Source organism: Charadrius vociferus, unplaced genomic scaffold, assembly GCF_000708025.1.
Source record: "Charadrius vociferus isolate BGI_N301 unplaced genomic scaffold, ASM70802v2 scaffold134, whole genome shotgun sequence".
Taxonomy (NCBI): Eukaryota; Metazoa; Chordata; class Aves; order Charadriiformes; family Charadriidae; genus Charadrius; species Charadrius vociferus.
Window position 1 is genome coordinate 511,766 of NW_009648333.1, and position 13,326 is coordinate 525,091.

The 13,326-nt window shown below is 35.8% G+C and overlaps 1 protein-coding gene across 2 annotated transcripts in view; it reads right to left on the minus strand.

The window, feature by feature from the left end:
- PDS5A (PDS5, regulator of cohesion maintenance, homolog A (S. cerevisiae)) overlaps positions 1-13,326 on the minus strand; it is an 81,723-nt gene that overhangs the window by 21,246 nt on the left and 47,151 nt on the right. For both annotated transcript variants that reach the window (XM_009884945.1, XM_009884946.1), the window contains exons 11-18: positions 10,523-10,674; positions 7,062-7,175; positions 6,329-6,410; positions 5,527-5,575; positions 5,267-5,406; positions 3,653-3,768; positions 2,875-2,980; positions 1,247-1,407 (exon numbers count right to left, since the gene is read on the minus strand). In XM_009884945.1, the coding sequence (XP_009883247.1) occupies positions 1,247-1,407; positions 2,875-2,980; positions 3,653-3,768; positions 5,267-5,406; positions 5,527-5,575; positions 6,329-6,410; positions 7,062-7,175; positions 10,523-10,674 (920 nt within the window). The remainder of the gene's footprint in view (positions 1-1,246; positions 1,408-2,874; positions 2,981-3,652; positions 3,769-5,266; positions 5,407-5,526; positions 5,576-6,328; positions 6,411-7,061; positions 7,176-10,522; positions 10,675-13,326) is intronic.

The following is a 13,326-nucleotide window of genomic DNA, read 5'->3' on the forward strand; positions in this document are numbered from 1 at the left end:
AGGCCACCTGAAACAAACTATCTGGCTGATAATATAAAATCTTTTGTTTACGGTAAAGATTTCTGAATATCTGAAATCTGGAACATCAACTTGTCCTCAGACTTTTTTTCTTTGTGTCAGTGTAAACACTGAAGTGGCTTTCCAAACGTTAACCTGACTTACTTGCAGACCATGCCCAAGGGCTAGACCTCCATTTTGACAGATATATTTTTAAGTTGTTTGAGTCTGTCCAGCCTATACTTCAGCAATACCTGACTAAGGCATGGAACCGGAAAAAATGCCAGCAATACCAGCTCCTTTGACAGAAGATGATCTACCCCAGCAATGCACAGTATTGACTAAACTGTAATAGGGAACTATAGACAATTGGGTCTATACTGGGAACTATATTGACAATGGGCATTGCTGAGCTTTTCCTTCTCTTCACCCATACAAACATTTTAAACAGCGTCTCATATGTGAACTTGTTAAAATTTTTCTTTTGCCCAAAATCTGATTCAAATCCAAAAGAATCACTGAGGTTACCTGCTCAATTCACTGAGAAGTTAAGGTGTACATTTTAGCACGGTAATACCCGAGATGCTATTTCAATATATGAGAACTTGAAACCCATGCTTTATCATCTGGATTAGTTAGTTACTAACAGGCTAATTTTAAGGTTTTAGATGTTACCCACAAGGTTTTAAATACTCTGTGAATACCTAGTAAATTATGCAGCTTTAATCAGCAGTTAAAGCATGAATTGCATAATGACAACTTATACACAGCCAATTATTCTTTGTTAGAAATTCATGCCTGCTTTTGGATCTTGTTTCTCAACTTGTTTCATAACAAACAGAGCTGCTAACCACCAGAGATTATATTTTCGTTCCTTACAAAGATAGAAAAATTGCGTGAAGGACAGATATGAGTAGAAATGATGCCAAGGAATTACATCTTTGCCATGTATTTGCTGTTGCTTATTTTGTAGTCTGGGAAATGTGCTATATGCCATTTTTAATGTATATTAAAGAATATTTTTAAGAAGCACCTAACACCTTCAATAAATACAAAAAAATTGCAAGAATGCAGAATTCAAAAATGAAGAAACAGAGACAGAAAGGTAGTGAAGGAACACAAACTGATGGAAGAGAAGCTGTTCGTATTAAACAAGACTATAATGTAGTTTTAGGGGCAACATATTGAATAAACTATCAAGAGGCAGAATTCCAGTTATGAAAAGCAGCATGTAAAGAAATACACTCACGATCTTATCTGTGGCAGGTCTGTTTCTATTTTGTGACCCGTGTTTCTGAAAATCTGTATGGCTGCCTCAGCTACCTTATCGTCTTCCATCCTGAGGCACTGCAGCAGAGACTCATAGGTCTCTGCAGAGTGGAACGAGGTAGGATGTGTAAAGGACAGAACCTGTAGATACACATTAAAACAAAGATATACTTATTCATGGTAAACGAATCATCAGAAGAACAAAATTATGGCTGTTTATGAGCATTACCATCAACATAAATAGCTATTACATGCTCATATGAGATTATTACATTCAATAACTGCATTTTGGAGAAGGTGATATAGGCATTTTCAAATAAATTCATCTACACTTTGTTCTTCAAGTCCTCCCCTCCTCCAAATATTTCAGAAGATACTACGTTATTTGAATATGTAAACATATTTATTACAACGAACGCTTATTCAAGAGTATTTATATCCCAATCTACTTAAGAATGCTTTTTTCAACTTAAATTAACTGAACTGAAATCTTAATTTCTCTAGAATCCCTGAGAAGAAAAGACATCAAGAAGGTTACAATATCTACAAACAAAACATAGATTACTGTCCTTTTAATCTAAAGCTAATGAAATATAACACATTCTATAAAATAGGAGAAACGTCAAATAAGAAACTAAGCATGCAGGGATTGAAGGCAGGACAAGAGAGAACAAAAGGTTATCCTAAAGTAAACCTATATTAAGTATTGTTAAGTTCAGACAACATAAGGTAGGGAGAACAATGAAAAGTTGCATGTATTTTTTGTATTCTTTGGATTTATCTTATCTTGGTTTCTTTGATGAGAGTTGCTCACTTGCATGAGTATCAATGTATGAAATAACATTCTTAAAGATATCCACGTCACAGCAACAAAATTTTCAACCTTAGCAGATTTCTTTTCTGAGCTACACTACAAACAGATATTACTTCCTTGCATACTTCTGTATAACTATTTCTGCCATGGTTGCCATTACCAAATTTGATGTGATATTTGTCCGTAAACTCCACCTTGTTCATTCACACTTCTGAAAAGTCTCACTTTAATCATGTAACCTTCCCCTCTGTTCCCTCCTATATTTTATACTGCCCTTTGTAAGATGTTTAAAATAAAGTCTCATTAGTGAACTGCCAAATCCATCACAGATGTTTTCCAGATATTTCAAATCCTTCTGTCTCCCCCAGCCATTTCTCATCACCAGCGAGAACACAAGTTCCCCATGCCCTTTTTTTTCCTCTACATAACTTGGCTCTTGAGTTTATCACTTGCTTGCCTTCCAGTATCATACAGGCCCCAAAGAACGTGCCTAATTTCCCCAGTTCTCTTCCTCTCACTTTACCTCTGCATCTTCTTCTATATGACTTCCATAAGCAGAAACCAGTTCCTGCTTTAGTGTGCATGCTTCAACTCTTGGCATGCTTTTCAAAACATACTTCCAAAAACCCATCTCTTGCATTATTCTTTTCCCAAGTGAGTATTAATGACCACTTTCATACATTAAGAAAGTAATAATCTAAATAATAATTATTAAAATCGTGTTAACATTAATTTGCTAGTCATACCACTTCTGTCCCTTCATTACAAGCTATAGCTGCATTAATGTAGATTACCTTGAGAAGTTCAAGTCCTGCACGAATAGCAGTATCAGGACTTACACCCTCCTCTTCATCATCAGCTGTCCCCTCTATGGATTTATTCATAAGTTTTACTAGTGCACTGAAATAAGGGATACAAAAAAAGCAAATGAATGTGACAATGTACAATGATAAAGGCTAGAGATATCAGCAAGATTACTTGGTTTAGACAATAAATAAAGGGAAGGCAATAGTCCACTTAGCCTTCTGCAAAATTAATTCTTCAGGGGAAAAAAAGAAAACCCACAATAAAAAAAACCCACCATGTTGGAAGCATCGGCACATAGTTGCATGAATTTCAGAATGTAATTAGGTTGCCAGACAAGTCTCAAAAGAAATCCAAACGTTCTCTTACACAATCCCACAAAAGCTAATTAATTCAACTGCTGTATGGAAGACTGTGTTGCAGTTAACAATGTGAAAATAACGACCATCATTTTCACCTTAAGCCCCACAAATACTTTCACCAGGAACAACTGCTATATTTTTAAAATCATTTGCAGGCAGCACTGCAAAGAAGTAGCCAAACCAAAAACAAACAAACAAACAACACCCCACCCCCACCACCCCCAACCTGCATTCTCTAGGCTGCTGGAAATGAAAATGAACACATCTACATAAAAAGCTTTTTTAAAAAAAAAAATACCATATTTACTGCTAGGACAGACTTAATCTAAATCCCAAGATTTTATTTTTTTTTAAATTAAATTGTCTTTATAATCATTCATGAGTTAGTATGATCTTTCAAACTTACCTAATGGCTTCTGAGTCAATATGTACAGGGGCAATTCTTTCCAAAAGAAATTTGACCATTTCCAGAAAAGGATTTGTTGGCTGCTTAGGATTTGCAAGTTTCCGGGCTATCTCTCTCTACAAGAATGTTAGATACAAACAAGAATCGTACTCATTTTACTTACTTCTTAAGCATGTTGAGTAAGCTGAACATAGTCACTTCTTTTAACCACAGAGATTGTCTATATAATCAGTGATATGTATTTTAAGGGGGGCTGGGTTTATCTCCAAATCTATATTTATCAAATTATATTGAAATCAGACATAGGTTACCAAATTTTATTTAAATATAAGATGTACTTATGTTTCTAGTGAAAGTTCTTCACAGTTTCTTATGGCATTGCAGGCCAGATCCCAGACAGAATCAAGGGAGAGCTAAGTGCAATGTAGATGGAATTTAAATATGTATGTTGACAAGAGTAACCCATAAATCTGTAGGTAACCCTGTTGTATGTATGGGATTTCATAAGCAACAACAAAAAAAATTGCACTAAAAGCTGCACTACCTTGCCTACAACAGATGTTCAGATCCTTTAAATGTTTTGGATCCAAAAATCTGGTTTTCCCCTCTGAATACCCCAAATGTCAAGAACTTTAAATTCAGCTACAAACCCAGCAGAAGGTGCACAGGAAGATATTTTTTGTTTTGAACAGAAGTCTAAAAATTTCTCAAAGAAATGATTTCTTGACTTCCCTTCTCCTAAAGAGTTGGATGCTGCAAACTCTACAAACTAGGAAATTGTTCCAACTGTTATGCTAAATCATCTTAGGGAAGAAGGAAGAAACCTTGCTCTTGAAATTGCATCACTGCATTCCCAAAGTGCAAAATTTACTGTTCAGAAGGAGACATACTCTCTGCCTCAAGTGGTTAGGACATAATTCTGAAGATCATTCTGTTCTCTTCCCTGGACAATTTCAGTCATTAGAAAAAAACAAGGCGGCTATGTTTGTTTGTTGATGCCATCTATTGTGATTTTTTTGTCAATGAAATGGCTTACTTTATTTTAGGACCATAATTGGAGGAAAAAAATAAAACCACCTGTAATTGTTGGCACAATCTGTAAATCTCTGGAAAAGTCTAATTTAATATTAAGGTGTGAATTTTCATCAAAGAGGTTAAGGGGGGTGGGGAAGAGAGAGAGAGAGAGAGAGACTGATCTCAAAATAACGTTCTGGGAAGAAAAATAAATGAATAATATGCAGACAGTATAATATTTGGCTTGCTGGTACTCAGAACAAGTTTCATCAGTGTCAGAAGACAGTTTAGGAACCTTACCATAAGAGAGACACTTGAAATAAAATATTTAAAAAAAAAAAAAATTTAGTCTTTTGGACTTTATGCTTGATGCTCACAATCTCACAAAGGAATAAAGCTAATGTTTTCTTAGGAAGCAATATGATGATTGATCATAAAGTATATTTTCCATAATCTCTACAGCTTAACCAAAAAGGTATTTTATGAAAACTGGAAATATATAAAAATCACATTAAGGTACCAAAAGAGACCATTAAAGCCACATAACTGTTTCAAGAATAAGTATTTAAGGTATAGAAGTTTGCTTTTCCATTTCCTTACCACACAGACATCTGCCTGTTTACAAGAACATGTAGGGCTAATTAACAGTTCAAGCTGGGACCGAAGTTTCTCATCATCACCCAGAACCTGATTGAATTTCTTCACAAAATCTTGTGCTTTTCCAGGATCTGGAAGGTTTTCTGTATGATTAAACACAATTTAACATAAGACAAATTTGTCACTTCAGGATGCCAAGTTTCACAGAAGTACAATTTCCAGGAATGCTGTAATAACAGTTCATAGAACTTATTAATACTTACTTGCTATGGTCATCAGCTTTCCAAACATGGCAGCGCTGTTTGCTTCTGACTGAGGACAACAGCAAAAACAAACAAACAAATCAGCGATATCTCCTTTAGAAAATATATCTTAAAGCTGACCTGTTAGTTCTTCTGCAACACTTAATTCTACTCTGGAACCTTACGTTTTGTTTAAGAATAAACACTAGAACAGTATAACAGTATCATTAGCAGCTACTGCACACAGAAAAAAGGGGAAAAATCTTCTTGCAATATCAAAGTACTGGAGAAATTCACATAACACTAATTCACACAACAGATCAAAATCAATTGTTGAAAAAGACCTCAAAAAAAACCCCAAACAAACAATTCCCCCAAGCCCACCTCCACACCAAAACCCCAAAGCAATATCCTTCTATTTAAAGTTTCTGCTTGCTTGAAGATGTGCTTAGAAGTAAAATTCCAGTATACTTAAAAACTTCTGTTTTTAAACAAATCACTGCTTTGTGTTACAACGTATTCCATTCTCAAAATACGTTATAAAATAAGAAGCAAAAAAAGCCTGTCAAAACCAACCAAAAAACTTGGACTTTTAAAAAAATTTTTTCCAAAGTTATTGACCAGTAATATAAAATAACGATAAACATACGGAGGCCATATACTTTTAAGCATTACTGAAAGCAACCTTACTTAATGAAAAAGGAAAATTGTCTACATATGGAAATCAATAGAATAAAAAAGTCACACAGAATATTTTTAAAAACACAGTAAATTAGTCTAATAGGTCCATTGGATAAAGTATTAATAATTTTCAAAATCGTACAGTGGGCTGCTTATGCAAGTCTAGTAACTCTCGTACGTGACTCCTTAGCATGTTCTGGCACTTCCACATCTCATTCAGTGCTCTGCAAAAGTGGAAAACCAGAAAAGAAAAAAAAAGTTTACCAAGTTGTTCATGACAAGAACATGCTAGATGTATTAGTAAATACGACTGTTTACTTACTTGTCTTACAAGTGCAACATCTGATAGGTACAATCAAAACTGTACTAGAGAGTATTAAAAAAACATTCCAAATAAGGTGGAAATGATTTTCTCTTTTTACAGAACATCACCTCTTTTACTATACTACTTGGAACAATTTCACCTATGCAGGACAGCCACAGTATGTCTTACAACTACCCAAATTATCTTGAAAATAACCTTTTCAAAATAAAAAACAGGCCATTATCAACCAGCATTCAGGCATAGATATCTTCATCGTGGACCTAATATAGAGCAAATCTAGAAGTCATTACTTGAGCATTTTTAACTCTGCATTGTTCTCATTGGATGAAAACAAATGCATAAAACCACTCTTCTCAAATATCAAGGTATCTTTTTGTCTATTGAACACGTAGAGTTTGTATATAAAAGAGAAGTGTTTTGAAATACTACTTGCAAATAACACCAAGCATCAATTACTTCTATTTTTATTTAAATCCTGATAATACAAGATGATAGAGGTGTTGGAAAAGCCTGAGAAAGCAAGTACTTGCTGAACACAAGCTATACTCACTTGACAGCATTTGGATCCAAGCTAGCGTACAAATAGTACAAGCACTTCATTCGCTCTTCCGTTTCCAAATTGTGTGGAACGAGATACTGAGCAAAGATTTTCTCTACCAGTAATCTGCAGTAAAAGAAGAGAAAAAAACTGTACATTTCCAAAAATGGTGGTACCTTCCAGAGAAGCTGAAAGAACAAGAAATATCGGAGGTCATTTCAAGTCATTTTCAACAGAGAAGAAAAAAAAAAGTAATGCTCTTTCTCATCTGTAAAGATCGCTTCCACAGTTGATAGAAAGATTAGCAAGAACTGCTTCTTGAGAGCTTTTCCGTGTTCTTTTATTTTCACCTCTAAGAGAGAGTAATTGCTTTATTTGTCACCATCCAACTTCTCCTTTTTTCTTTAGGCTCTGAGAATCTCCCTTTATTCACTCTCATACATAACAGAAAGGGATACAGACAGTAAAAAGCCCAAATAAAGGAGAAAGAATACAAGAATAAAACTCGAGGGGGAGGCAAAGTAAAATCTGAAGTATCTTTGAGGGAATGGTTAAGATGAAACTATAGTATTTGAGAAAATGCAAAACATTTGAAACTACCCATAATTCTAATACAGAAGCTAAAAATCAGTGGAGATAAAGGAACACCAAAACATATAAAACAAAAGGAGCAAAAGGGAAACTAAGTAAAAGCAAACCAAACCAGCAGAAACATTCTCCAATCAGGTCTTTTTAAAAAACAGTAATACATATTCAAGATTTTGCATAAAATACAGAACTTGAACTATAACTATAGCCCCCCAAATGAAAGAACATTCAGACATTAATTTAATTCATAGCAATGAGAGCTGTGCACAATGTGCAGCCAAACAATTTGATATTTATGGACAAGTATTCTGTGTGTTTGAATTTACAGACTTTTTCACTATGATTCCTAGAAAGTACTCTGGGAGTGGCTCATACAAAGAGCATAGAAAGCAGTGCATGTCAAACACACCATATTTCTGTTCAAAGAAAATTCCAAGAGACACGATGGCAAGGCACAGGAATAAAAGGATGACGATGACTATGGATCCAACTATCTCAAGGCCCATGATAATATTACAGAAAACTTGTCTTTCTCCCTTTAAATGTACATTTCACTACTGATGACTCCAAGAACTAAATTACTTGGGGAACAGGATCTTCAGATCTCAGGGGACTCCATCTCTGTTTAACATACTAGGAGACTGAAGGCATCAGACTTATCTTACTAATTTAGGAACATTATTCTAGCCTATGTCTCTACAGATACATGTTCTAGAAAAACTGTCAATACAAATGGTGAGACTGTATCACGCCTTCCCTGGTCCATGTTGATTTGGGTAAAGATTTACAAATAGGGAATACCTCTGGGACACACTTTCCTCCTGTAAGGAAAGTCATTGGCTGGCATATCAAGAGCTGGTAACAGGGCAATGTTTAAGAGGTGGTTATTTTACTCCATTCCCTATGCATTTGTTGTAAACCAAAGAAGCTCAGAGCACAGAGCTGATAAGCAGTTCTTGGGGTTAGAAGTCTTCAGTCTTAAGTAGATGTGCACATAAATAGTCAAGTAACATCAAAAACATTATCAAGTGACTGAGTTAAGGATATGTGGAGAAAATTTGTTCTATTCCGCCTCATGCCTGAATACTGTGTGATACTGTGCTACTATCTTTTGAAAGAACTAGTGTCAATCCCATGCACATAATGGAAAATACTTCAAGTTTTAGACAGCTGTTCACTATTACTGTTTATCCTCCTCCCTCATTATGGAAAGAAAACAGCTCAGAGTTGCCTGATTTTGACATACATTTGTGTGTTTAAAGGACTCTATGGAATCTATGATCTTTTAAGACAAAGATCATACCATTGCTACAGCTCTTCAGGTGCTAAAAGTACTAATTTTCTAATTCTGAAAACGATACCATTGAAACGCATTTATTCCTCCACTCTGAGATGCGGAAACCAACCCCATGCTGTGACTGAGCCAGAACTTCATTGTCAGCCTTAAAAATTACTAGAATTTGGATTAAAATTCAGGGTACCAAACTGAAATAGACAAACACTGAAAAATAAAACCATCAGTCTTTCGGTATGGATACCCAGAAGACAAACAGATTACAATCCATGCCTATTCATGAAAAGACCATTTTCAATGGCTCAATCAGACTTTCAGAAGAAATCGCTTCAGAGGAAGACACTCAGCTTTGATGACACAGTCTTTCCTTAAAATTCCTTGCCTGGTTTCCCTGACAGTGTTCTGCATTTCCCGTGAGCAGGAATATTGAAAACATCTGTCCCATTCACTGTGGAACTTCGATTCATTCCCTGCTCACTATCAAACCTGTGTACCGACAGTGAAACACCAACAAGCTAGAAAAAAACACGAATAAACCTCTCAATGCAAATCAAAGCAAAATTGATGCACATACATATGCAGAATTAGCTTTGTATAAACTACATGGAGATTTCCTGATTTTTCACTATTTAATACTTCCACCTCAGTAGACTTTCAGTGTAATTTCTGTGTGTACAATCTCATAACCATACCTTTCTTCTTTTTATAAAAAAAAAAGGGCAACTAATCAAATACTTAACTCCGGCCCGCTTATGGTCAGCCAGATGAACAAAGTGAGAGTCTTCACCACTGCAGCAGTGGTGGCAACTGGCAACTGAAGGAGGCTATTAGCCCATTCAGACTAGTCACTAAGATCACAAAACATACTGAGGTAGCAGACTGTATAAGCAAGATGCTAAGAAATATTACAAAGAAATGGCTGATTTCCAAGTCTGCTATATTAAAAGCCTAGGCTGAAATTCTATCTTTTTGTGATCTCATAGTTTGGCTTTCCTTGTGAAAGACAAAGAATTAATAGTGAGAGTTGAAAACTATCTTCCAAAACCTCAGCCAAAATATTTCTCTCTAACCCAAAATGGTATTTCAAAAATTAAATGGACTGAGTGACAAAACAGGGAAGACTAGGCAACAGTGGAAGCACCTCTGATATTTCTTCAGTTTTTGTTCTACCTAAAAGGTCCATTTCTACATAGCACACCAAAATGAGACATCTGTGCGTGTACTGTAGCGCCCACATGCATGATGCTCACAGAGCATGGATTTTAACACGCTAGCCTCTGGAAAACAGTAAGGCAAACAAGAAGGGGGTACAGTAAATGCAAAATTTGACAAATTTTTTTTCTACGCAGTTGTTAGTTAATGACAATCTACTGTCATCACAGATCTAGTTCCATCAGAAAACAGAATGAATACATGAACAAATAATGCAACCACCCTCAGTATCTTAGTACATACCTTAATGATTATTAAATATATCATACTTAAAATCACAGATACAGACTGTATAACAGCTTTCTCAGGATACGCACGAATTTTCAGAGTATTTCTTATCACTATACAATTAAAATTAGGAAGGTTTAGGTTGACTCACTTGTCATCAATGCTATTTTGATAATATATGTGCAAAAGTTTATCCTTTATCCAGCTGACTTTCTCTGCAGCATCTTTTCCAGCCTCGGCATGAAGACAATACTTCTTGTATAGCTGGGCAAGACCCATCATAGCTTCTTTTCTTACTCGCCACTTGAGGGGGAAAAAATGAAAAGGAGGTGGGGAAGTGGTTTTGGTAAATAAATATCAAACACATACAAAATACAGTAAAGATGTAGAAGCGCGAAAAACAAAATGGCCACATTATGACCTCCCACAGTTAGATACTTCAAAAGCTGAAAAATGCTGTTTAGAGCCTCTAAATGAGAATTTGTAAAGCCTATATAAGGGGTTTCTTCCCTATAGTATGCAGATTAAGTATTGTCTGTGCAGAGGAATCCAGTACTCCTCTGTGCTGAGCAAAGCGAATCTCGGGGCTAGTCAGTATAAAAAAAAAAAGTACAGCTTAACACGTATGCCTGAATAAGTGCCTTCTTGAGCCAGGATTTGGAAGACTATCTATTCAGAGACAGGCACCAACCAGAGGAGGCAGCCCTTCTTTCTCCCTATACCCTTACACTGTCTTAAAACACACTTGTCTAGAAATGGGAGATCCAGAGCGTAGGTCTAGCTAAACCTGCTACGGCTTGAACTCTCAAGCCGCTTTCCAGGACAGTGGGAGAAGCTCTTTTTGCTGAAGCCTCGAAGTAATCACTGTCAGACCCTAGGGATCCAGGAAAAAGCCAGACTACAACATCCACAGATGGAGTTCCTGGGTTCTCATCCTTGCTTTTGGTGGTTACTACTTTGTCGCCTGATGTAAACAGGAAATGTCCCATTATTAAACACTTTAGCAGACAAGATCTGTAAGCTCTCCTACGCTGCCTTGTGGAAGGAATCATACCAGAACAGACTGAGGATTAATTTAGAGAGAATAGTGTCTCCCACTGACTCATTTACAAATGAAGTCTCAGAAGAAACTTGTTTTCTCTCACCATTTAAAAGAAATGCATGAAATACAAACTGAAAGAGATAATTTCTTCCAGAACTCACTAGATATCAATTTTGGACTTGAACTCCAAGGACTAACTGCTCAAATCATTTCACTATCAAGCATAAATGTAGAAACTATTATTCACACTGTGCGTAACTTCTTTAATCTTGTTAAACTGAGGGCTTCCTTTAATAACACTAAGTGAGATACTGCACATTTAATTTCTTAATAGTTTTACTGGGTGACTTCTTTTTCTTGAATGGTAAAGTAAAGAAAAAACTTGAAGATAATATGGCTTATGACAGCACAACAGCCTTAAGACACCACTAGCTGTTGGATTAAGTTATATCAAGAAGATGGAAAAAATAAAATTGTATTTTCTTACATATTTCTTAAACATTAAAAACACAAGTAACAGGTCAAGATAGTAATGACTTTGACAGTACACAGTATAATAATTTGTTTTCACAAGACAGAAAAATTTTAGATATAGATAGACGTTATTGTTTAACTTCTCTGCAAGGATTTGTTCACACCCATTGCAATCTAAAGCATATTTTAAAGAAAAGGTCTGAAAGAGAAACATTTTCAGAAAAGTATTGATCAGATCTCCTATATGAGACAGGGAAGACAGCAAAACTATCATCAGAAGACAATGGAGGACTGCAAGAAATGATTCTAGAAAATTTGAGCCTAAAATGAAAGCAGAGTACTGAACAAGGGGTTATAAGGAAAGGAGGTTTGGATTGTCAATAGATTTCTGATCATTGAAATTGCTGTAGAGAGTAGAAGTCAGAGCATGCAGAAAAGCAGCTTCAGGCAGAAGATGGGAGGCACCCTTAGATGGGAATCCCTTAAAGAATGCTTGGAGACACCATGGAAGCAAGTCACTGAACAGGAGATACAGGTAGAAAAAAAAAAAAAGAGTGAGGTGCTACAGAGAATTAAAGCTCAAAAAGCATACGGTAGGGTAAAAGATGAAGGCAAGTGACAATAAAGGAGAACATAATAATCAGTTTCAAAGGGAGCAGATCAATAAACACAGCTAACAGAATTACTACCCTGATTTAATTAACAAAAGAATTTTGACAGTCTTAGCTTCCTTGGTTAACCAGCATAATTAAAGTCCTTCACTGAAGACTGCTGGGTTGAGTTAAAAAACCTGTTATTGAAAGTTCAAGACAATCCCGTATCTGTTGGAATAGCTAACCTACTCCTTCCATACAGTTAAGAACATTAAAATCTTAAAAATCTTTCTCCTTCATCTGGAAAAGCCACAATGGTTTTTAGTACACACAGAAAAGGAGGAGTTAAAACTAACACATAAGTAAAATGCATAAAGAGAAATAGAAAATGGGAGTCTGTTCCTATGGCTCCTCATTCTGTAGCTTTTGACTTCAAGCTGATGATGTGAAAGTCTGTTCTAGAGACTAAGTCTATAGACCACAAAGGCTGTTGGGAGAAATGAGAACAGAAGTCAGCTGTCGAAATTCTCCTCTAACTTTTCAGGTTCTCAAGATTATTCCAGTACAAGGAAAAGTACCTCAACCATTTTTAGATGCTCTTAAATTTATTATTTTTTTTTTAAATGTCTCCTGAAACTAATGATTCTGAAAAGTGAAGATGCTGGAAAGACTCTAGAGACAGTGCTCCAATGGAAAATTCCTCAGAACAATTCTTACCAAGGACTGGATTCCAGTTTTTGGGAAGCATCTGTTCCCAGAGTTACTTTTGTAACTGGACCAATAAAAATGGATTTGAAAACGATAGGGGTGTGTGTGTGTGTGGGTGTTGTTTGGGGTTTTTTTTTG